This window comes from Phyllostomus hastatus, unplaced genomic scaffold (assembly GCF_019186645.2).
Source record: "Phyllostomus hastatus isolate PE091 unplaced genomic scaffold, TTU_PhHast_1.1 phas_contig_1, whole genome shotgun sequence".
Taxonomy (NCBI): Eukaryota; Metazoa; Chordata; class Mammalia; order Chiroptera; family Phyllostomidae; genus Phyllostomus; species Phyllostomus hastatus.
Window position 1 is genome coordinate 4,805,956 of NW_025333498.1, and position 25,771 is coordinate 4,831,726.

The window sequence follows — 25,771 nt, forward strand, 5'->3', positions numbered from 1 at the left end:
TAGTTTGAAATAATACATCTGAATTTTGAACATATGGTAGTAGTAATTTGAGACTGTTGGGTGTAATTTGAGTGAAGGTGATAATCTGTCACAAAGTGTATCATTAAATATAAAATTATTAAGGATTTTTAAAAAGATTTATGTTACTTCAAATTAAAGATTTTTCTTTTCAAACAGTCCAAGATTGATCAAGGCAAGTCTTTCGTACTTGAGGAACACATGGACAAAATAAACAGGTACTTAAAGAGAGATCTCAATTATGTCTGTTTCTTTGGAAATTCTGTATTAATTGGAACTTGCTAACATTGTAATTACATTGTGTTTGATAAGGTACCTAATTCTGAAGTCAAATAGCATTGTACTTTTATTTTCACTTACTTTGGAAAATAGCTTCTTGACCACTCTTTCAGGGGAAACAAATCCATTATATTTTTTTAAAGAAGTCTTTTTTTTCAAGTGGGGTAGAGAGACTAGAAAATAATTGAATTAACTTACCTTTTATCTTTGTAAAGTCATCTTCTCTGAAGGTCTTATCAAGCCCATCTGCCAATGGTTTTGTGCAGTGATTTGAGAGATTGACAGACTGGCTTAAGGAACACAGAAGAGAAAAACTACTGGAAAATAAGACAACTATCTCCATGTTTTAGAGGTCTCAATTTTTCACAGTTAAGATATCATTTATTTATAAGTAATAGATGCAAGAGAGCAAAAGAGAAAATTTAGGCTTTATTTTATATTAGTGAAGATAGACTGAAAACACTTACCCAGAGAAGCAATATTTTATTTCATCATCCTGTAAAATAGGTTGGAAAATTTTTCATTTTTGAAATGGAGTGGGGGACGCCTATGTTTAGGTTCATTGCTATCTCAGAAAGAAGAAATATTATACTGGTGAAATCACGTGTTTCCTTTCTTATAGTTGGTTCTCCGCCAATACTGTGGAACAGATTATTGAAAATTTACAGCGGGATGGTTCATCTTTTGCCCTAGAGCAGTTAAAGGTAATATATGGGTCATTTCTGTCCTGAGCATGGAGAATTCTTATGACAGGGAAGCCTCACTGATGGGTGTCAGAGCTCCGTGGTGTCACATAGCACACTGGTTTTTGTTGTTGTTGCTAGTTTTTTGTTTTCCTGAACTCAGTTGGAACTCAGAAATAAGTTTCACAAAACCTTACCAAAACCCAAGTGTCTTGTCTACTTGCTGGATGCTGAAGGTGATGCTAAGCTGTTTTTAGGTCCTTTGACTGTATGGAGGACTTCAGTCAGCGTGTCTCATCTCCAGTAGTCTGCCTTGTCCTGTGGGAGAGACAGCGGACGGTTTTATTAGAAGGGCTGGGTAACTGTAGGGTAGTCACTTTGCAGTACATTGCTGTTGTTATCATCTAAGTTCTATTAAAATGCAGGAGCTCAATATATGATCTAAGCAGTAGGTTTAATAATAACAATAAAAAAAGTGATCCTTTTTAAACTAACCAGAGATTCCATTTACAGCCATAGCTGAATCTTAAGCAGCATTTCCCATGGTTAGGTACACTTTGATCGTTTCCACAGCATGACTCAACTGGTAACAGCAGAAAAGCTATTTTGTATTAATGGACTGCACATTGGGTACTGACATTCTTAGAGCTATCATATGATTATGAAACGTAGTTTTTCAGACTTCTAGACAAAGGAGAGAAAAAAAAACATGTGTACTTACACTTAATAGAAAAGTTGTTTTAGTTTGTCTTTATCTGGCACCTTTTTTCATTTTATTGGTATGATTATAGCCTTTCAGTTCTCAGGAAACTTGACAAGAAAATTTAGATAAGGTCTTTCCTGTGAAGATGAAAACCATTGTTACTGTATCCTTAACAGGAAATCCCAAGTTAATTTGTCTCTTAGGATCTTACTTAGTATTAGAATTCTATTAACTTTTAAGGATAAGCATACATTAGAATAAGTAGAGCCCTGGCTGGTGTGGCTCAGTGGATTGAGTGCCAGCCTGTGAACCAAGGTCACGGGTTCGATTCCCAGTCTAGGGCACATGCCTGAGTTGAGGGGCCAGGTTCCCAGTAGGGGGCACCCGAGAGGCAACCACACGTGGATGTTTCTCTCCCTCTCTCTCTCCCCTCTTCCCCTGTCTAAAAATAAATAAATAAAATCTTAAAAAAATAGAATAGGTAGAACTCACAAAAGTAATTAATGTCATTATTAACTACTTTTAGGAATGTTTGCATAAATGTAGGTAATTATATTTCAAGGATTCTGACTTTGATTCTCTTGTTTCCAGAACAATATAAAAACTAGCATTTCTGTTATTTTTCTTTCAGCAATATGGCCCAATTAATAATGTATGCACTTAGCAATTCTATTTGAAAACAGTCTTGCAGCACTTTACCAAATAAGCTATATGGTGTCACTTTAAAGCAGTACAGATATGCAGCTAACCATGCTATTTTAAAAACACTGAGGTAAGATGCAGATGGTCTTCCAGTTTTCCTCCCATTCCTCTGGCAATATGATTATTCTGCACCCAGAAAAGGACCCTTGGCAAGCCACCCATCACAGCTAGGATCCCCGTAAGTACCTTCCTTGAAAGGACAAATTTTCATTTTTATTCAGTTTCTCTTTAGCTCTAGTGAATGAACATGGCTCCAAAATACTAGTATCTGCTGCAAGTAACATGAGGTGGGAATCAAAAATTTCCCACGGAAGCTTCCTTGACAGAACTTAGATACAGGATTACTTTTAATTATGTCAATCAGAAAGAAACACACCAAAACACGATCCTGAAGGAGAATATAGTTGTTAGTGCTTAGGTAAAAGGTTTGTAGGTGAAAGCAACGTTTGAAAAACATGTTAAGGAGATTCCAATATTTGTTTCAGTAAGCCCCTAGTATTGCTTCTAACCCCTGTAGGGGCTCTTCAGGGATTCCTGTCTTCTTTCCGCAGGCCCCAAGAATTCAGTCTACATTCATGTTCCAAGTTGCAACCGTGTACTCTATGTTTTAGGGGTTCCTTTGTCTCCTGGATTGTCTGTGGGGAAAGACAGTCTTTTCCAACATACTTTCTAATCATTAAATAAAAACATAGGATTCTTTTTTATCCTTTGTTTAGGTTTTTAAAGTTTTTATTGCTAACCACTCTAGGATAACAGGGGGTTAAAATATATATGAAGTTGTAAATTCTTTATAATTATAGAATTTTCATAGTACTTTATTTTATGGGTTCTCATGTCCTTTCGTAGATCTTCTTCCAGATTGTCACACAGTAGAATACTACTCAACTATAGGAAGGGATGAGCTACTGATACATAAAACAACATGGATAAATCTCAGAAGTTTTATGAATTTTAGAAGCAAGTGAAAAAAGGCAGACATGGACTACCTACTGTATGCTTTTATTTTTATGAAATTCTAGAAAAGGCACAACTACAGGACAGAAAACAGATCAGTTTCCCATGGGTGGAGTTGAGAGAAGAACTCTTGTTCTATTTTTAATTGTGAGGGTAGTTGCACAACTGTAAACAGTTGTCAAAACTTGTAGAACTTAGGCCAGACACCTGCCCTCTCCTTCAGCCGCCAGCCACCGATTTGCCGGCGACCTGTAGTCCGCCATCCAGATCTGCTGGATGATGCGGCCAGATGACACCAACATGGCTAGCAGTGTGCACAGAGAAACCATCCTGAAGATGACTGAGGAGGCGGAAGGACTGGGCCAAGCAGAGCCTTGGCCCCACATGCTGCCCCCTGCCACCGGGTTGCTGCAGCCCCAGCGCTAATCACTTAGAAGTTACCCACCTCAGCCAAAAACCCAATCCCTGCTGAGAGCTGGTGTTATGTCCAGTATTTGTCTCAAGGTGTCAGTCTGTCCTCCTGAAAATGTGTACACCTAAGCTGTATTTACATCATTCCAGTGTAAGTGCTGCACAGTATTGTCCCTGACTCCTGGGGGCAGTCCTCGGAGCCCTGGGGAACAGTCCAGGTACACTGTATGGTCTTCAAAGACTCCAGCATCAGTAATAAAGCTGGTTTTTGGCTGGGAGGAAAAAACTTATAGAAACATGCACTTAAGAGAGTGAATTTTATCATAGGTAAATTACACTTTAGTAAAGCTAATAATTTTTTAAAAATGCTTGTTCCTATCCTATTATGTGTTCCTTTATATATCTTCTGTCTTTTTGCTTTATTGAGTGCTATCTTTGGCAGATCATAAGCTCTTGAGAAGCTCACTTCTGTATTTCCAGACACCTGTCACAGAGCATTTCACAGGATAGGTATGATAAATGAATAAGGTACTATGCTTCCACTGAGGCACAGAAATGACAACCCAGCACTCGTTCTCAGGCATTTCACACTCTAGTGGACTAAACACATATGCAAATATTAGAGTATGGTAAGTGATGCTAAAATAGAAGATTTTACAAGTTACTGTGGGAATCCAGACAGTGATTGGAGTGAGTCAGAAAGGCTTCACAGAGGAGATATCTGAACAGAGAATAAAAGATGGGAATGAGAGGCCGAGCAGCAAAGGGTAGTCAAGACAGATCAAAACACCTACTCAAAGGACAGATATTTGGAGAATGCAGAGCCAGGAATGAGAAGTAAAGTTTCAGAAATGTGGCCCCAAAGCAGATTAGTGCCAGATTGTGAAGGTTCTTAATGTTATGCTAAAGAGCTTGAAATCAGTTTTTATGAGTGTATTTTAAGAATTCATTTTTGAAGTACAGAAAAATAAATCATGAATGTATAGCTCAAAAATTTTCACTGCAACCCTGACTGGTGTGGCTCAGTGGGTTGGGCATTGTCCCATAAACCAAAAGGTCACTTGTTTGTTTCTGGTCAGGGCACAGTAGCCTGGGTTGTGGGCCAGGTTCCCACCCAGTTGGAGACATGCTAGGGGCAACCAGTTGTTTCTCTCCCTCTGTTTGTCCCTCCCTTCCCTTCTCTCTAAAAATAAATAAAATCTTTAGAAAATATTACAACATAAGTATAACCAACACCCAGAATCAATCATCAAGCACTCCAGATGTCCCACTTGTGTTTATTCCCGGTGACCACCTCTGCCCTAAGACAACCATGACACTGACTTAACAGCATAGATTTTGTTTTCAAGTTTTATATAAATGAAGTCTGTAGTTTTGTGTGTCTGTGCTGAACATTGTATTTGTGAGATTCACCCATGTTGTACACAGCAGTAGTTAGTTTGTTCTCATTGCTGCAAGGTATTCCATTGTGTGATACATCACGTTTTATTCATTCATTTCCACTGTTGATAGGTTTTGGGGCTATTTTCAGGTTTTTACTGTTAGTGCTGCTATAAACATTTTTGTCCACCTCTTTCGGCAACATAGACATACATTTCTATATGTACCCAGGACTAGTACTGCACAGTCATCATGTATGTTGTTGAACAGGTAAACTGAAGCATATTAAAAATTTGAATATAGTTCATTTATGCAAAAAACTGTTTGGAATCAAGCAGAGCCAAACCAAAAGTGGTTAGGAAAGCTCCACTGATAGAAGCTGGAGAAAGACTTTTATAGAGAAGAAGTAGAAACAAAGCAAATAAATTATTTGATTAGTTACAACTTAAGTGGTTGGATTATTTGGGAAAGCCTAGTTGGCTATTTGTGGTTGATCGTCCTTAGGTTTCAGTTTCTTAACCTTGAGTCATTATATGCGTAGGTTCTGGTTTGCCTGTAGGCCACTAAAACGTGAAAGTCACCTCAGTCTAATGGCTTCCTTTTTAAATTAGTTTAACAATGTGCATATTCATCTTAGTAGTTATTGTCAAATAGCTTTCCAATATGGTCGTATTAGCTAACGTTTTTTTTAATCATTTTGTATTTTTCATTTACAGTTGGCATGCAATATTTTATAAGTTTCTGGTGTACGCCCCAGTGATTAGACATAACATGCTAAGTGATCATCCCAATAAATCTCCGACCCATCAGACACCACACATAGTTATTAAATATTATTGACTATGTTCCTTGTGGTATACTTTACATCCCTGTGACTATTCTGTTACTACCAATTTATATTTGTATCAATACTTCTTAATCATTACCTTTACTTCTTTTACCCCTCCCTCCCATATGATAACCATCAAAATGTTCTCTGTATGTATGTCTATTTCTGCCTATTTGTTCATTTATTTTGTTTTTTAGATTCAATTTTTTAAAGATTTAATTTATTTTTAGAGAGAGAAGAAGGGAGGGAGAGAAAATCAATGTGTGGTTGCCTCCTGCGCACTCCCCACTGTGTACCTAGCCCGCAACCCAGGCATGTGCCCTGACTGGAAATCAAACTGGCGACCCTTTGGTTTGCGGGCTGGCACTCACTGAGCTACACCAGCCAGGGCCATGTTATATAATTAAAAAAAAATTTTTTTTTACTTACTGATTTTTAAAGAGACCAAGGGAAGTGGTGGGGGGAAAGAGAGAGAGAGATAGAGAGAGAGAGAGAGAGAGAGGGAGGGAGGGAGAGACAGAGACAGAGAGAGAGAGACAGAGAGACATCAATTTGTTGTTCCATTTTTTTTTTTTTATGCATTCATTTGTTGATTCTGGTATTTGTCCTGACAGGATATTGAGCCCACAACCTTGGTGTGTTGGGGCAGTGTATGTAATTATTTTGAGTAACTGTTGGATTTTATTATAGGTGTTTTTCCTGCGTGCATTGAGATGATCATATGATTTTTTTCTTTTACCTTCATTAATGGGGTAATTACAATAATTAACTTTTTGATGATCAAAAGCTGTTAATTAAGTCTAAGTTAACTTATTTTTCTTTCATGTGTAGTTTCTGTATCCTAAGAAATCTTTACCTGTTCCCAACTTCAAAAATACCCTCCTATGCTTTCTTCTAAAAGCTCTTAGTTTTCAGTTTTTTGCTTCGGTCTAGCTAGGTCCATCTCAAATTAATTTTTAAATAAAAACCCTGGGGTCCAGGTTAATTTTTTCATATAGTGTTATAAAATTGCTCTAGCACAATTTGTTGAAAAGAATTTCAATGCAAGATGTTGGATTGCATTGGTGTCTTTTGTCGAAGATCAAGTGCTCATATAGACAGGGATCTATTTCAGGGACAATGACTACTTTTTAAATATTGAACTAATTTTGCATTTCCCTGAAATAAGCCCCATTTGATCATGATGTATTATTCTTTTTATATGAAGCTGGATTTGACTTACTAATACTTGTTTAGGATTTTTGCATTATATATGAGAGCTATTGATCTATAATTTTTCTTGTAATTTCCATGTCAGATTTTGATAATTAGCTTATTCCAGACTCATAAAACAAGTTGGGAAATGTTCCCCTTTTTTCTAATTTTTGAAGAGTTTCTGTTAATTTTTTTTTTTTATCAGTGAAGCCATCTGGACCTGGAGTTTTCTTTGTGAGAAGGTTTGTACTTGTGGATTAAAAAAAATAGATATAGGACTATTTAGATGTATTGGCTTCTTGGGTCAGATTTGATACTATCTTTCAAAGCATATGACACTTTCATTTAAATTGTCAAATTTATTGGAAAGTTATTCATGGTATTTTTTAATGTTTGTAGTACCTATAGTTACTCCTTTTTAACTGGTGCTACTAATTCCTCTTTTACTTTCCCTGACCTACCATCCCCATGTATTTTTTTTTTTCCCTTTATAGTTCCAGGTTCTTTACTGGTCAGAATTCTTGTTGCAGAAAACAGTCCACTCCAGGTACTCTAAGAAGAAAGAGCTTTATTATAGGGATAGATAGTCCACAAAACCTTTGGGATACCTACACAGAAAATGTTTATTCAATTTCATCTACTAGAAAGGTAGAACTGACACTGAGGGAACTGTCCAGTTGTGGAGAAGGTGTGCAGAAGGTTGGGGTCAGCCAAAATGGTAGATTTAACGATAAACTCTTTACATTAACCAACTGTAATGTAAAGCAGGAGTTTGTTATTTGGGGGTTTTGATACCCGTTCATTTAACTGCTATGTTTTTATGGACTTAAAAGTGATCAGATACACTATTTTAGATTTTTCCTTTAGAAAATAAATCCAGTGGTATAAGGTATTTCTACCTATAGCATCCCTGTTTATCTTTATTTTCTAACCACCATTTGCTCTTGTAGAAAGCATTGTTTCTAACAAAAACGATTTCTATACTCTTACAAATAATTTGTCTTGACCTGTTTTGCATTGATTTATTTCTCTTGTGCCTTGCAAGTGTTAAAGTATCTGCTACTCAAATTAAGCAATTTTTGGAGTATGATGTGAACAAATAATTGATCCTTTCCCTCTGCCTTCTATAATGTGGAAACTACATTGTGTACTTTTTAAGTGGCTACTGTGTGGCTTGCTTAAACTTTTTGCTCAATGGCATTTTTACTAGTTCAGAGAAAGTTTTTAGAAATAGTAAATTTGTTTTTTTAATGGAAGGATTCGAAAGTTCTCTCATAGCATGTTAGCAGATCCAAAATACACTGTAGCCTTTCTTCAGAGGAGAGCAAATTTACACCCACTTATATTTACCCTATACCTTTATGTATTCTTTTATATTAGGTGAAGAACAAGCTGATTTGTTTTAGCTAATTAGTTTCCTGTGCTCATTTCCTGTTCATTGTCTCCACCCCCTCTTTAAGTCAGCATCAGCTCTATTTTTAAATGCATTTAAAAGAAGTAAAATAATATAAATATATATGAATTCCTAACTGCTAGTTCCTTTTGGGGGTGATTAAATATGGCAGAGCCTAGACTTTCAGAGGGCTATAAGTGACATCTTTCTTTATAAAGAAAAAAAAAATCACTAAGACTACAGTGAATCGGAGAAAGAGCCGGGACTTATTGTCTCTATAGCCCTTTGTCAACCATGTGGCTCTACTTGGTAGAAGTCTTCTAATAGTGTCAATAGGCTTGTTGAATATTATTCTTCTACTTGTATCAATAGTCTTGTTGGATATTGTTTTTGTCTTTATAATGCAAGTCAGACTGTATATTATTGGGTGTTGTGGTAGATTCCTGAGGTGAGAGGCAGAGGCAGTATCCTGAGTTTGCCTTTTGTTGAAAATGCTCTTTGAGTACAAGGACCATGTCCTGTTTATTATTGTCTTCCCTGACGTATCTAATGTGTAATAGATGTGTGATATTGTTGAATTGAGATGAGAATGTGAATCATTTGATAAAAGATAAAGGAAAAAGAAGGTTCTTTGACCTACAGGGGACAACTAAAATTTAAAGTGTCAGATAAATTGGTTAGAACACTGACCAGTATTCTACCAAGAAGTAGCACTGTGTCACTAGAGTGTTTGGGTGCAGGATTACATCCACATACATTTCTAGCATAGCTGAAGACTCAAGTCCTAATCATTTATCAACACTTCAAGAACAGTCTCGGTGCTCCCGTGTTAATGAACAAGCAATATTAGATGAGCAACTTTCACTCTTCCATCATCCCCTTTGATTCCTCTAACCTGTGTCACATCTCACTTCCTTGTAGGGACACGTCCCCGCTGTGCTCTCATCTCATTCCGTGTTTTCCTGCCTCCTCTGGGAACTGACTGCGTCAGTATCTCTGACTTGGAGTGTCTTCAATTCTACGTCCTTGAGTTAGTGGCACATTAGCATTATTTTCAAACCTTTCAAACCTTTCAACCCTAATGAAAAGCCTTTCCTTGACTCTTTTTTTCTCGGGCTACCATCTTTTGTCTTCCCCTTGCCATCAAAATTAAGTTTTTATTCACTTTTTCTCTTTTCCACCTGACACAATTTACTGTTTTTATCTTTGTTGTGTTTTCCTTTTCTTCGACCTTCAACATTCTTGACTACTTTCATAGCCTCTGTAGCAGAAAGAGGTAGGTTTTGGAGTAGGTGGGCTCAGGTTTGGATTCCTACTCTGTGTGACCTTGGACAATTCATGTCCAAGTCTGGTTTCCTCATTTGCCTTATCTCTAAGTATTTGCCTTAGAGATAAGGAAATGTGCTCGATAAATGTTCCATCCCATCCTTGTTTTGTGTGGTGTCTGACACAGTGCACTATCCTGTATTGCCATACTGTTTATGAAGTGGGCCATATAACCATCCCTATTTTACAAGTGAGGAAACGAAGATCTCGTAGGAAGTAGTGCTGCTGGGACTCCACTCCAGTGCTATCTGACTCTGCGTCTAAACCTGCGTCTCTGTGCTCAATTGCCAATGCACATAGAGTTGTTGGAAAGTGAAGTTTCTTTGGGTTGTCAATACACCTGTTTCTCCTTATACAGGGTAGGGCAAATGCAGGTTCACAGTTGTATATGAAACAGTTTATTCTTTTATAATTTTTTATTGTATTATTTTCCATACAAACAACTGTAAACCTACTTTTGCCCCACCCTGTATGTCTGTCTGATGAAAATATCTTTAATATAATTGACCCTTGAACAAGACAGGTTGGAACTGCATGGGTCCATTTATATATGAGTATTTTTCAATAAATACAGTAAATGTATTTTCCTTATGATTTTCTTAAAAACACTCTTTAGCTCACTTTATTGTAAGAATATGGTATATAATACATATAAAAATACGTGTTCACTGCCTGTTTATCAGGAAGGCTTCTGGTCCACAGTAGGCTCTTAGCAGTGCTGGCCCTCTGCATCAGCACAGTCCCAAGTGCAGATCAGAAACACTGACTTCAGTCCACGGTTAGTTGAACCTGTGGATGCAAAACCTGCTGATATGAAGAGCCAACTGTAGCTAAGTTTTGGGGGAGTTAAAACTTGTATGCAGATTTTCGACTGCATGGTGGGGTGGGCGCCCTAACCCCACTGTTGTTCAAGCATCAACTTATTTCACAAAATGTCTGAGCCAGTGGACCTTTTTGGTTGAAATTTTCTTCCCATTTTTACCGAGTATGTGTGTGTGATGCAAAGCAAACAACTGGGGCCCTTAACTGGCTTTTTAAAAGGAAATTAATTGGCAGCCAACTGAAGAAGGATAGCAAGAGATGGAGTTTTATGTTTTGATATTGTAAGACAGTAAAGTGCCAAACCCAGAAACGAGACACCAGCAGTAATTGCACCTGTGACACTCAGGCACACGACTGTGGGCTCACACAGCACAGCACTGTTGGAAGGGAATTTGCAGCAGCATGGATTTTGCAGGTGGTTTGGCAGGATAGAAGGTGGCTCTGTCACTTCTTGAAGTACCCCTTTTAGCACTGTAAGTGAGGTACCTACAGGATTTCATCTGTGAGAATAATGGACATTATTCTGGCTAGAGAAAACTAGTGGTTTTGTTAGCAAAATGGACCTATTGTCCTAGTTGCCTGTGGAAAGGAGGGGCCTCCTAGCACAATATCCAGACATACTGTGCCGTCATCCTCTTGGCCTGCAACCGAAAAGGCAAGAAGACCATGGAGTAGGATTGCTATTTGGGGCATTATATGAGGTTTCCACGTACACCAAGGGCAGAAGAATGAGTTCCTGAGAAGATGAACCTGATACAAAAAGCCTTAGTCATTTCTCTCTTCTTTTCAGCTGTATGTGGTTGTAGGTAGGAAGGATAGTTTTATTCCCTGAAATTTCTCTGTGCAGTAATCATCTAGTTAAGCTGTGACAACTAAGATGCTCTCCTATCCTCTCAGTCTGTTCTCTGAATCTGTGTGCCAGACTTGAGGATGCTCCAAAGAATGTGGAATCTTGATTTGGGGAATTCTTTGAATTCAAAAGTGAAATTTATATTTCTGAGACAGTCACTCAGCAATACGCCTGCAAACTGTCTATTCCAACGACAAAGGAAAGGGCAAACATCAGATTTACACAGCATGGAATGGGCCTCCGGTAGCAGCTGTTGTAGCCCCAGCTGAGCATGTGCATTGGAGCGCTGGTACCAGCATCTATAAATTCAAATGGCGGTGACGTGGCATTGTAGCTAAGGAGTTAAGCCTATAATCCTCATTTTATTAAATGTTTAAATACTAGAGAAGAGTACCTCATGATACCATGAATAGTTTTCTCTCTTTACTTTTAAGGTAAGAGGATTTATTTGTAGTTGAAGATGAAATTTAGACACTTCTAAAGAAGTTTAGACACAAAATGGGAAGGAAGAGCTACTGTATTTCTACTCCTTGGCCTTCTTTATATTGTAAAGTGAAATGTCCTCTGATGCATCAGTGGTTTCTAAGATGTGCATTATTACATTTGTTTAAGCATAATCTCTGCTTACCCAGTTGGGATCATAATTTATATCAGGTAAGCTACAAAATGTAGATTTATCTTTTTACCTAGGTTATAGGTATAAAATTTATTCCACTGGTGGTAATGATCTGTTTTCTTATCATAATGGACTAGAAATCTTTTGTTTGGTGCTTTGGCAGGATTAGTGTAAGGCATAATCTCACTTTTATAGAAGTTTGTCATGTGAAACTGCTATTAAGGAGCAAAGTTAAATATGGTTTATATCAAAAACCAATAAACTCAGCTGGTTTATTGTAGACAATAAAGGAACTATTGGTCTAAAACTAGTAAAAATTTTTTCTTAATAGGTAATTAATAAAATGTCTCCAACATCTCTAAAGATCACATTAAGGCAACTCATAGAGGGGTCTTCAAAGACCTTGCAAGAAGTATTAACTATGGAATATCGGCTGAGTCAAGCTTGTATGGTAAGACTTTTTAAAAAACGTATTATCATTTTACAGTTATGAACATAATATATGGTCATTGTAGAACATGTAAAATACAGAAAACTAAAAATAAGAAAACTGAAATTACCTATAAATGTACTCTATGAAACACAACAGGCCAGTTGGCTTAAGGTGTGTGGAGGTGTTGCTCTCAGGTTGTTACCAAGCCTTTATGAAACAGCAGTTACATTAGTGTGAAAGTGTAAGGCCTCTAACCTTGTAAGGAATTCAAAATAGGAATTAACCATTTTTCAGGCATGGTCTCTGACCTTGGGCAAAAGGCATAAACTTTCTAAATCTGAATTCCAGTATTGGTAAAATGAGGAATGCTTGTGTGTACACATAATGACAAATGGACGTTATTAGTTTGATACATGTTTTAATTGATTAGCATTGAAAGCCCCATTGTAAGAACACTTAAAATAGGTAGTAATCACATGGAATATTATTGATTTCTGAAACATTTAGAGTCATAGTGATTTCTTCTTGCAGATGATAAATTCTTTAAAAGCAGAATCATCCTTTTTGTGTTATGTATAGAAGGCCTTTAGATTATTATATGGTCTACAGGAAATATTTTCTTTAATAACTAGAAAAAAAGACATCCCTAATGGACTTCCAATGTGCTGAAACAGGTATTAAGATATTCAAAGTAGTTCCTCTAACCCTAATCTCTATTAGTCATGTTGTAAAGTCACTCCTGGCAGTTGAGGTCTATTGTTATTATGAGTAAGTACTGTACTAGGTACTTGTACATGCATTCTCTCTACTAAATCTTACACTGTCTCTAGAAGGATAGGTACTCTATTGTCTCCATTTTACAGACGAGGAAATGGTGGCATAGAGGAGTACCCTGCCAAAGGTGGTGGAGAGACATGGAGTACGAAACCAGGTGGTTTTACTCCAGGGTCTGCATTCTTGACCACTGTCTGGTATACCTCCCACAGTGCATGTTTTCCACTGTACACTAAGTGCACTGTCTTGATCGATCGACTCCCTCCTTCCTTCATTCTCTCAGCAAGTGTGTTAGCTGTATGCTAGGGACGGTGCTAAGTGTCACATTGTTGAAAGAATGACACTGCCCTTGTTCTTAAGGAATTTATAGTCTCCTGAGACTATAAAGAACAAGTAAACAAGGTAAGTAATATAATTACAAATTGTGGTAAGTGCTCTTAAAGAAATACAGTGGGTTGATGATACAAGGGAATGATGCGGAGACAGGAGGGAGTGAGGAGACAAAGGTTAACTGGCTTTAGATGGGTAGGTCAGGGAAGACATCTCTGAGGTGTTGGCTCATCTGTGACCTGAAGGGTGAGAAATGAGTATGTTGGGAAGCCTCTTGGGTTTCAGCAGGTGGTGATTTGTTTCCATTTGTTTTAAGGTAATTATGCTGCTAAATGGAGATGGCGTTGCAGGGGCTCAAGAGTGGATGTAGAGGCCAGATAGTTTATTGCAATAATCCAGGTGCAAAATAGCAGTGGTGCAGACTTGGCTAGTGGCAACAGAGAAATAAATGGATATGAGGCAAATGTAGGAGATGGGATTGATAGGCCTTGATGATGGATATGAGGGAGAGAATGCATTTAGGAGTTGGAGCTTAGAGGTCTGAGAGTAGCTTAGGGGTTTAAATCTGGAAGACATGAGCACAAAATTTAAAAAACTTGTAGAGATTTATTTATTTACTTAACAAATTAGAGTACTTACCATATGCTAGGCACGGTTTGAGGCACCAAGAATACATAGGTAAACAAAACAGACAAAATCCCAACCCTCACGGAACTTACTTTGTCAGGGGGGAGATAGATTATAAACGGAGAAGCTTGTAAGATACACTGGTTATAAATACTAAGGAGAAAAATGTAGGGTGGAAAGGGGATATGGGTTATTGGGGTAGAGAAGGGGTTTGAAACTGTAGATGTTGAAAACTGTTGAAACTGTTGACCAGAGAGGACCTCGCTAAGATGTTGCGTAAAAACCTGAAAGAAGTGAGGGAGCGAGCTGTGCAAGTGTCTTGAGGAAGAGCTTCCAGGCTGAGGGCACTGCAAGTAAGAGCTCAGATGCAGGGGTGGGCCGGCCTGTTTTAGAGGCCCCGAGGAGGTGCTGTGGATGGGTGGGCTGGGGGCTGTTGATGAGTGAAAGGGCGGTGAGGTCAGAGATAATAGGGTGGGGCTGCCTAGAGCATGTATGGCCTTGATGGTCTTTATGAGACTTTGGCTTTTGTTCTGAGTAGAGGGGGAAGCCACTGGATGTTCTGAGTAGAGGAATGACATGATCTTATGTTTTAACAGAATTGACCATTCAGCTGTTGATGTGTTGAGTATAGAGTGGATAAGGTCATATAGAAGGAAAACAAGAGAGGACTGATCTGAGCCCCAGGGAGCTCCAGCATTTTGAAGTGGGCTGGAGGGGAAAGAGTGGTGATGAGGAGGGGCAGAGGTGCGAGAACCAGGGGTGAGGTGTCACGAAAGCAAGACAGCAGTGTCTCAAGGAGGAGAGAGTCCTGCCGAAGAATCTAGTAGATGAGGATACAGGCATCTCATCTCCTGAAGTTATGGGTGATTTGGACAAGCCGTTTCAGCAAAGTGCTGGGGCAGAGGTTGTAGTGTGGTAACTTGGAGAGGAAAGGAGTAAATGGGAGGGGAAACAGAAAGAGGATAGAAGCTGGGACTGTGGAATCAAGTGAGGCTGCTTTATCTTGTATGGTGGAAGATATAGAACATATTTATAAATGACTGATAGTGATCCAATAGAGAATGCATATTATGTTGATGAACTGATAAATATAATAGTTAATATTTACTGAACATTTACTATGCATCAGGCACTGTGCTGGGATCCAGATAATCCTATGATGGATGTGTTGATATTGCCGTTTCAGGAAGTTGGGAGTTAGGGAACTTACTATGCCAAGGTCACATAGTTTACTATGTAGTGGAACCAGGAGGTGAGCCCTGACATGCACTCGGCCACTAAGTTACACTGCCTACATTAATGAGGCCAGGAAAAGAAAAAGAGTTGGTAACCTTTTCAAGCAAAGCCCTTGAGGAGGTAAGAGGGAGTGGGAATGTGAATGCAGGGGAGGGTTGGCCTTTGAAAGAGGATGGTCCCTTCTTCCAGCGTCAGGAAAGGGACATCATGGTGCAGGCAGCTGCAGTTCGGCTACAGGCGTTTTGGTGGTAGGAAGAAGGGAATTACACGTGTTAGGGCTTCTTTTCTTTTCTTTCTTTTTTTTTTTAAGGAAGTAGAAGGTTAACTCATTAGCTAAGAATGTAGTGAGAGTAGAGTTTGCTGGGGGTAGAGGCTGAGGAGACAGAAGGTAGTTTAAATCATTATCTTGGGGAGGGGGGAAGAGAACATGGACCATTGAGCAGTTTTCCATGCTTGAGATTTATGCTTATGAATTTTAAATGAAACAAGTCACAGTTGTATGATTTCACTGCTGCGAGGTTTAGCTGCTGGAGTGCAGGCACAGTCAAATGGTAGGGTTCAGCTGATGTTGGAATTTTTCCAGGACAGAATAAAAGGAAGAAAAAGGCATGGGGGAGATGAGGACATTTTCAAAGAAAAGTGACCACATTAATGGACTGGGGAGACAGGGCTGGATGAAGAGCGAAGTGAAGCCAGAATGAATGGCGAGAAAGTGGTAGGACCAGTGGAGCCCAGAGTCAGATGAGGGATTTGCAGCAGTGGACACACTTGAGCAGGTAGAGATGGGGTGGTGACTAGCGCGGGCTGGCAGAGTTGGTCCAGTCTCTGCTGTCGTGGTTCAGGTTGTGGCCATTGGAGTGGGAAGCTGACGTGGGGGCAGACAGAGATCACCAGGAAAGAGGATACTTAGAAACTCTCCATTTAATCTCGATTTTCTTTCAGAGAGGACATGACTTTCATGAAGGCGTTAGGGCAGGTAAGTGACAGTTGTTCCCCTCCTGGCTGTTATGGAAATAGAATTTATGAATACACACCGTTAATCAAAGATGATAGTTGTTTTATTAGCAAAAATTAGATGTGTGTAAAGGTTGTGAAGTATTTAAAAATATTACCAACTGGCATATAAGGGGAGATAATCTTTGCATCCAATATTGTTTAAAAAGTTCACACAACCTGGTCACAGCTCCCTAATTGCAAGAGGCAGTCCTGCTTCTAACAATCACATGCAGACGCAGTATGAGCTCATAAACTCATTTGGCTGCTGAGGCCTTTGAAAGGTGCATTTATTCCCTTGCAGAAAGCCCTCAGGTCCTCCACCCTCCCTCTCCCTTTTGTGCAGACCCGGCAGAGCCCGGCGGTGGCCAGCCTCCCGTCCCCCTCCTCACCTGTACCTGAGCAGTTAGACACTGACGTGGAGAAAAACCATACGACATTAGTAAAACTTGCTAATGTTTTATTAATTTCTTTTTATCATCTTCAGAGTCAGCATATTTAGAAAAAGCAAGTGAAGTGGTTGATTTTTTTTGTTCTTAGCAAATTTGCAATAATTTTTTATGTATATGCCCATATCCCTAAAAATAATAGCTATTATTTTTGTTGTATGTTTTATGCATGTACTTTGCATATCTAATTTTCCTATATATTTTCTATTGATCACTTTAATATAGTAAAGACTCTGGATATACTTTATCTGAATAAAAGGTTATGTTCTCTGAGATAGAAGCTTCAATATACACTGATCACTATTTGTGGAATTTTCTTAATCGATGGCATGATATAATATCAGAAATAAGCAGTGGGTTCAAACCCTTTCAGAGGACACATGGAACTGAGTCAGAGGAGATAACTATACATTTACAGAAACCAAGTAAAGTATGCATTTTCCTCACTAATTACCAGCAAATTCTTACTGCATGTGGATCAGCCTAGATTTCTGATTTTAGGAGGATCTGTGTGAGTTGTGTTGATCAAGTATTAAGTATATGTTATAGCAATCCTTCTCAAACTTAGTTTTAGGTATACTGTTGATGATTTTAAAGAACAATAGTTAAAACCGAAGAGCATCAAAGTTCTGATATACAATGCATGTTCTTATCAAGCTTTTTAATATAGGGAAAGTATATTACCTCATTTTTCAGCATAACCTTTTCATTCAGAAGGCAGTACTTATTCTGGGTAAAACTGGTGTTTTGCATAACCAAATGTTTGCTTCAATTTGTTAATTATAAAATAATGTTAGCCAATTAGATAAAATAAACTAGCAAATTAGATGAGTAGTTGTCAAAAAGTTTTACTTTTAACATCTTGAACAAACTTCTTGGTTGTAGAAGAAAATAAAAAGATTATGTCAGAGCTAGAGAGCTACCAACTGGAATTTGAGTGGGTGTCTGATGAGACCTTCTGAAAAACCTGAGCTGCCTACAGGGCAAGAGCTTGTGATATCTGAGCTAGGCAGGATTTTGTTAGTTTGAACTAAAATAACACCTAGATTTTATTATTCCCTGTCCTTCTGCCTTTCATTGGACTGTCAGAGAGGTAGATAGCAGTGGCTAAAGGGCTTAAAGGGATCCTTGTAGAAAAAACGTTCCAGGATTTTTACTTGCACGGTTCAGGGAAGGTAAAACTTTCAAGATGGCAGGGATTGTAACATCAGTGTTCGATCTGATGGTACTGGAATCCTGAAGCTGGGCAGCCAAACCTGGAAAATCTCCTGTGTCCACATTTAATTATGCTCGAAGCTCCCTTCCCTCTACTTCCTGAGACGGCCTGCTCCCTTGGTGCCCAGATTGCTTCTTTAGCTATTTAGCCTTTTAATGCTAAATGTAGTTTTTTAGGTTCACTGTAGAGTTTGTATGTTTAAATAATTTGCATTCTTCACAAGAACTAAGCACATTTTAAACATGATTAAAATACCATACCACAGCCATACTAAATAAATAGAGCCCCCTTCCCTTAAAAAAAAGTTTTTTTGAGGTAACTGTAGATCCACATGCAGTTATAAGAGCAGCAATTTTCAACTGGTGTGCTACAAGAAGTTATAAAACATACAATACCTGACCTCTTTTCCCTTAGATTGTCAAATAAAAAAATGACAACAGCCAACTTGATATCTGTCCAGTGTTAATGAAGCAAAATTATGTTTTTTACTGACACAAAAAGTTATACTTTTGGTGTGCTGTAGAGTTTTAGTAATCAGTTTATGTGTGCCATGAGATTAAGGGTTGAAAATGGCTGTTAAAGAGAGATCCTGCACACCCTCTATCCAGTTTCCCACCTGGTAGCGTTTATATAGCTACAGTATACTGTCACAGCCAGGAAACTGACATTCCTCTCCCTTTTTAAAGGAGAGTATACAGATTGTCTCATACTTAATTTAATCCTGTGGGGCTACTATATGGCTGCACTAAATGATGACTACATTGAAACAGGAGAAGTAGGGTTTCTCATGATAACCTTGAAGATGGTCTGGTATTTTAATTCAGAGCTCTGTGAACTAGGGGACTCAGCAAAATGGCAGTGTCCACATTTAACTATGCCAAAGCCCCACTTTCCTCTACTTCAAGTAATTTTCCTCTCAGCTCATTGTGGAGGAAGTTAGAAGGCAGATCTGTACCCTCCGCCTTTTCCTGCCTTCCCTTTAAACCACACCAACTCTGGTTTTAGCTGTTTTATGAGAGGGGGATTTCATTTACTATTTTGTTTGAAGGAGAAAAGAGTTCTAGGCTTTAAACCACTGGACTCGTTCAGTAGGCTGTATTCAATCTAGAGGCATCCATCGGGCTGAGCAGGTTAGAAAATAACCACACGCTCATCATCACTACATTGCCATCCCTTCAAAATCTGTGGGGGCTTAATTTATATGAAAAATAGAACACATAAAAACTCACACTTTTCAGAAAAGTGCTATAGAAAAATATGCCTGGTACAAGGGAGTTTGTCAGTTCAGTAATTAAAATCTGGCAATACCAGAAAGAAACTAACATTTTTTTATGTCTTCATTTGACAGTTTTAATAGATAAAAACCAGAGTCCAAAGTGGAAACCAGCCACTCTAAAAGAAGTTACTGATGAAGACTTAAATAATTTCTTCAAATCTCTGGGAAGCAATGATTTGAAATTTTGAAGTGACTGGACTTGGAAGGTATTTTGGAGCAGGGGTTAGCAAACTATGGCACATAGCCCAAATCTGGCCTGCTGCCTGTTGTTTATATATTCCACAAGCTGGGAATGGTTTCTGCATTTTTAAATGGTTGGGGAAAGAAATCAAAGGCTAATATTTAATGACCTGTGAAAATTGCATGAGATTCCAATACTAGTATTCCTAAATAAAGCTTTATTGGAACATAGCTGTATGCATCCATTTACATATTATTTATGGCTGCTTTGAGCAATTACAGCAGAGACTGTAAGACCTGCAAAGCCCGAAATATTTACTGTCTGGTCCTTTTCAGAAAAAAATTGCCAACCCCTGTTTTAGAAGATGGGAAATTTGAAGGTCTCTAGAGATTCTTGAGTTAGTGGATCTAATTCAAATGGGAGCTTAAAGTTTTGGCTTTAGGTAGTGGTTAATATGTTGATTAAGTAAATCTGTGTATGGATTATAAAAAATAAAAACACAGGGATGTTTTTGGATGTGTTAATGCCTCAGAATTTTCTTGATATATAAATGTTTAAAAATAATTATGAGTTACTATAGCAGAAGTGTTCCTTTTGTAACATTAGAAATCTCAGGCAAAGAAAGATTTTTATAAAGTTGTTTTTTCAGTATTATTAACTCAGCCTCAGCATTTTCTTAAGTTAACCACAATCCCTTCTTGTGGTGAAAGTGAAAGCATTATTTTTTGCTGTTTGAGATATTCATTAATCTGGCAGAATGATGGATTAGGAAACTCTAATCGCTGTGATAGTTTTCTGCAATTTACATCAAACTTTTATATGATAACTGTTAACTTGTCTTTACACAGTTCAAATCAGGAAGGGAAAATGAAAAGAGGAATTTAAAATGAAGTAAATCCTTCAGTAGTTGGTATTGTTGACAAAATAAGGTTTTTTAAAGGTACACAAGAAACTGCAAGGTATTTGAGACTTGGGACCTTAAAGTCTAGGTAAGAATAATTTTATGTTCAAGATGAGTTTATCATTTATTTTGTAACTTGTATAGTTTTTCCTTCATCATGAACCCCTCAGAAACTAAGAGAACTTTAGGTTTGTAAGAATAAAAGATGGCAGAACTGAAAATGACATTAAAGATTTTATCTTGTACCATTCTCATAGATGGGGAAATTGCAGTCTGGAGGAATTGCTTTAAATTTTGTTCTTAATATATTAAAAAAGAAGGATTTTTCTTCCAAAAAATTTAGGAACAGATTTGGAATAAAGACACCATGATAATGGCCATGTTTACATTTATATTACTAGAGCTCCTAAATTGGACCTGATGATCCAAGAATTCCTTGTAAAGGTGATTTGTATCCACTTAGTATTTGTTAGAAATGCAGAAAATGTTAAGTCCTCTATGTGAAAGGTTTGAAAGGACACTGTTGAAAAGCATTGGCTTACTGAAATTAAATAACTCATAGCTAGTTAGTTGCAACTAGATTTTTATTTGTACAGTTACAAAAAAGTGTTTTCACAAAAATATTTGGAAAAATACACCATTTCATAGTTTAGTCTGAGAGGGAAGAGAATTTGCTAATAAGGCTTGAGTTTTGCAAAGTAAGATTTTAGGGAGTGCATCTGGGCTTGTGCCCAGTACTCCAAGCAAGACATGTCCTGTTCGGTCATGCAAATACTGGATGAGGGCATTATGATTAAGCAGAGTATATTTGCTTAATCAGAACTTTATTTTTTAAATAACTTTTGATTTCTAAAACTGTATAATACAAAAGTACAGTTCCCTCATTTCATAAAATGTCAGCGATATTGAGTAGGATGTAGGAGTATCATGCATTGCTCATTCAGTGTGTCTATTTTTCATACTAATAAGGCAATTTGACAAAAATTACTCCTTTTGCACTATGATCATTTTTATCCCCTTCAAAATTGTGCTTTAGGTTCCCATAATAACCATAGGTAGTTTGCGGAGAACTGGTAAGGCAACTGAAAGTGAAGAGCTCATGTCATAAGCCTGTAACTGAAAGGTCACTGAACTGGGGAAGGGGTGGTGAAGCGCGCTTGTGGGGTTATGTGCGTCTTTGTGAATGAGGTACGGGCACATTTCCTCTGAGAGTCTGCTGCTTCTACTTCCTGCAGGTTCTTTGTCGCGCTGGTGGCCTCTCACCTGGCCCTCTACTGGATCCAGGGGTTGGGCTCATGTCCATGTGGTAAATTGCTGCTGTGTCCCTTCCCTCAGTTGAAAACACTGGGAGCTTGTTTGTGCAGTGCGTCTTCTGATGGAGTTTGGCATCAGTGCCATTTCTTGGGCTCGCTTTTCCTGGTTTTCCTCTCCCTTACTCTTTGGCCATTATTCTTATTTCATCTGTGTTTGTGATATGAGTTGGAAGAAATGTTTCCCTTCCCAGTAACTAATAATTCTTTCAGTCTTCTGTTTTATATGTCTCTCCCTGAAACAGTCGTTTTACTTTTATTGCTCATGCAAGACCTTTAAAATGAAATATGTCCAACAATGTTTAAATATGAAGATAGGAAAGAAGCTGAATATCCTATTAAAGATGTTATCTTTCTTATCATCAAGGCCAAACTATATCTTGATTGACTACCACGTGCAGTAGAAATTTGTTTATCCAGGACTTTTCCTGCCTGCTCCCAACTTGGTTTATCCACTAATACACTGATTATGCAAGCCCTGTACTTCCTTGTCTGTGGTTTGACATATAATGTGACATACATGTCCAAGATAGTCTCTGTATGTGACAGGACATTATACTCTGTTCAAATGATTCAGGGAGGAGGGGGTAGTGCTTGGTGACAAAACTGTACTGCCACAGTGTCAGAGAGGGTGGCAACAGAATTTACACTTCCAGCCAGGTTCAGATCTGGAAGACATCCCACACCCCTGGAGAAACAGGAACCCAGGGCAGAGGAGGAACCTGAGATTAAAATAATTAGATATAACCAAAACCCAGTAGCCTATGTCCCTATGTGTGCTGAAAATTTTAGTGCAGTGTGCTGCTTGTTGTATATGGCTTTGTGTTCTCACCATAATATGTATTACAACTGACCTTGCAGCACAAGTGTCCTGAGAGATAAAATGAATGAAAAACAGCAACATCTAGGTGTTTGTCTGACTCAGTATTAACACTCAAAAACCTAAATTTTTCTTGATGAGCTGGAAATATGTTTTACAGTTTTAGGAAACTTTCTGTTCCCAGCCTTATATAAACAGGGGTGGTGGTTTTTCCATCTTTTCGGTTGCTAAGATGGCCTGGGAATAGGTGAAGGGAAAGCCGAATGACCAGACGTCCAAAGGCAATGGAAGAAGCACATCACTCAATTCAAAGAATTTTCTTTGCCCAAATAACTTGGAGAATTCACGCTATTTGATTGTGGGTTCCAAAGTATAATTGTTAAAATTAGAGGTAGCATTTCTGTCTGTTTAAAAGGCCAAATGCATATTTATTTCTTTAAAGAGGTCACAAGGCTTCCTCTTTCTCCACCTCCCTTTAGATTTCAGTGAGGAGAGTCTGTTGTATCTTAACAAAAGGATCTGATGCAAATGGGCTTAAATAATTCCCTTTCCAGTTAAACTCAATGTGTAGCAAAATCTTGATGTAAAGATAATTCTAGAGACTGATTCCCAATCTTCCTACAAGTTACATCTTAGTATCTTCTCCCCTCTCCTAAATTTTTTGTCACTAGTGATCTCAAACAGTACTAAATTCTTGTTCTTAAAAAAAGATTCCTAAAAAGGCCAAGTTTATGACAATAGAATAGTATATGGCTGTAAATGCCCTGTGGTCATTGTTACCATAAAAAAAAATAAAACAACCCTCCACATCTTTGAGACAGCAAATCTTAATACACATTCAGCATGGAGACCTGATCATGCTTTTTTACCTTGCCAACTAGGGCTTCTGTTGTTTTAAAATTTATTGGGTTGCTGTTTATAAAGGTACCCAAACTTGTTTGCTTGTATAGTTATATTACTATATCACTGGGCTTAATTCAATGTGATAAACATTAATGCCATGACTTCTATAAATTGTGTCTTGTTGAGATGCCTTATACAAAAAGTGTGAACCATCCAATAACAGCTGTACTTGGGGCCCTGAGGGTCAAGGTGGATCTCTTCTATGTGGGTTGCTTTCTAATGCTTGATCATTTGCGTTAAGAAGTAGGGATCCTTAACACGAATGGTTTGGACAAACAAAAGCTACTGCTAATCACTATGGCTTGAGTGCCATTCACTGCCAAGACATTTCAAGAACAATCCTTTTCATATCTTGGTTTTGGTGTAAGTTCACATTATTTTAAAAGAGTGTCTTTAAACCATTTGGAGACATGGGGCATTTTTAAATATTTCTTTTTTTGGTGATCCTATACCATCTGAAGCTGTATGTGACATAGCTGATTAGTGTGGTGCCACAGGACCTACGTTTAGCCCTTTAAGTGACTACAATCCAAGAACAGGCAGGTAGAAATTGCTGTTACCACAGAACTGCTTAAAACACATATTAGGTATTCCTATACTCTTGATATGACCGTAGACTGATTTTTACATTCAGATGGAATCAATATTTATTCATACAACATGTTGCTTTTGTTTCATGTGTTGAAACTAGCACCAACTCTGTCCACAGTTCAAGAAGGCGTCATAATTCTACAGCCTCAAGGCCCCTCACTCTCAATGAATGGGATGTCACAGTACTTGGTGTTACTGTCTGCCCACTGCTGCAAGGCATCACTCAAGATTTCCTGGGACAGGCGATGTGCAAATTCGAAGACCACGACCTCAGATTCTGTAGGTTCCTTCACTTCCTTACTGATAGTTTGAGAAGGCATCCTAGGTTGAAATCTCTCATCTGACATAAAGCTCTCTGCACTTGTGTGCCGCTTGTCACTCTCAGTTGTGGTAGGAAATGCGAAAACTTGCTTTGATTTCATGCAGCCCATGTTATGAAGAACTTTGAGTGAAGCACAGCAGTAGGAAGACTACTTCAACAGCATCTTCGGGAAACACTGAGCATCTCTGTCCATGTGATGCCGACCAGTGCTTTTTCTCTCCAGGCCACTTGAGAAATCACTGTTCCCTTTTACCACTCTTCACATGTAATGTTTATCTGTGAAGAGAAGAGAAGTTTCACTGGTATCGAACACAAAATACTATATGATTATGTAGCATGTAGAAAACAGTCCTTTTTAACAGTTCAGCCACTTGCAGGAAGTGTGAGGCACCTAAAGTTTTATCTTCTCAATAGAAGAAAGGACAGTCACTCAAAAACGGCAAGTTACAAACTAGGAAGACATTTTTTCAAGATCTTCAAAAGTTTATAAAGCTGAAAACACAGTCAAATTCTTGCTACCTCTGATGTATTTATGTTCACCAAGGATCCACAAACTCTGTCTAGTCTATGGGCCTAATCCTAGCTGCCTGTGTTGTAAAGGGAGTTTATGGGACACAGTCATACCCATTCATCTTCACATCATCTATGGCTACTTTTTTTGGTGAGTACTGGGTAGGTTTTGTTTTTGAGTTTCCTCACTCTGCAGGGGTTTTACACAAGCTGACTACAAAATCAGGAGATCAGACACACAGCACGACATGTACACACTTCACAGTAGATTGTGGAGATTGATAGGCACCTTCTCTACCTGCCTAGTCATGTGGGAGCTGAGTGACAGGCAAGACGCAGAGGTGATGGAGCCACAAGAATGATCAGACTCGTTTCTGGCCATGGCCTGGGTCTCCCAGGCCGAGGTGGCAGTGGTGTGGGAGCTATAATGGAAGGCCCACAGACTACATGCACATGAGCTGACAACACAGCCAGGCAGCACATCCTGGCTGGGGTCCCAGGTGCAGTGCCCCACCCGGCATAGCCTAGGCAAGCTCCATGCACCCTTTTGTAGGTGGTCCTCGTTCACTGGGCAGCAGACGTGGCTTTTTTCCAAGCTAAAATTGGACCAGTTGATAGTCTTTGTCAGGTCTAGCTGGTAATCCAAAAAGAATCTTTTGAAATACTCCCTTTCCTCTTGGTCTCATCCATATCCACACTGTCTAGGTCCATATCTTTAGGCAGAGAGACAGCTGCTGGC

The 25,771-nt window shown here is 38.5% G+C and overlaps 2 protein-coding genes across 4 annotated transcripts in view; one reads left to right on the forward strand and one right to left on the reverse strand.

The window, feature by feature from the left end:
* HIBCH (3-hydroxyisobutyryl-CoA hydrolase) overlaps positions 1 to 22,274 on the forward strand; it is a 67,421-nt gene extending 45,147 nt beyond the window's left edge. Inside the window, exons 10-15 of one of the 2 annotated variants that reach the window (XM_045836867.1) lie at positions 178 to 236; positions 920 to 1,001; positions 12,492 to 12,611; positions 16,503 to 16,536; positions 19,567 to 19,700; positions 21,812 to 22,274. In XM_045836867.1, the coding sequence (XP_045692823.1) occupies positions 178 to 236; positions 920 to 1,001; positions 12,492 to 12,611; positions 16,503 to 16,536; positions 19,567 to 19,682 (411 nt within the window). In that variant the 3' untranslated portion in view covers positions 19,683 to 19,700; positions 21,812 to 22,274. Of the gene's footprint in view, positions 1 to 177; positions 237 to 919; positions 1,002 to 12,491; positions 12,612 to 16,502; positions 16,537 to 19,566; positions 19,906 to 21,811 lie in introns of those variants that run through there. The other variant, XM_045836787.1, reaches the window with a different exon arrangement.
* A 188-nt stretch (positions 22,275 to 22,462) lies between these two features.
* The window catches only part of CUNH2orf88 (chromosome unknown C2orf88 homolog), a 31,438-nt gene continuing 28,129 nt past the window's right edge, over positions 22,463 to 25,771 (reverse strand). For both annotated transcript variants that reach the window (XM_045837099.1, XM_045837168.1), the window contains one exon: positions 22,463 to 24,798. In XM_045837099.1, coding sequence (XP_045693055.1) covers positions 24,347 to 24,631 — 285 coding nt within the window. In that variant the 5' untranslated portion in view covers positions 24,632 to 24,798 and the 3' untranslated portion in view covers positions 22,463 to 24,346. The remainder of the gene's footprint in view (positions 24,799 to 25,771) is intronic.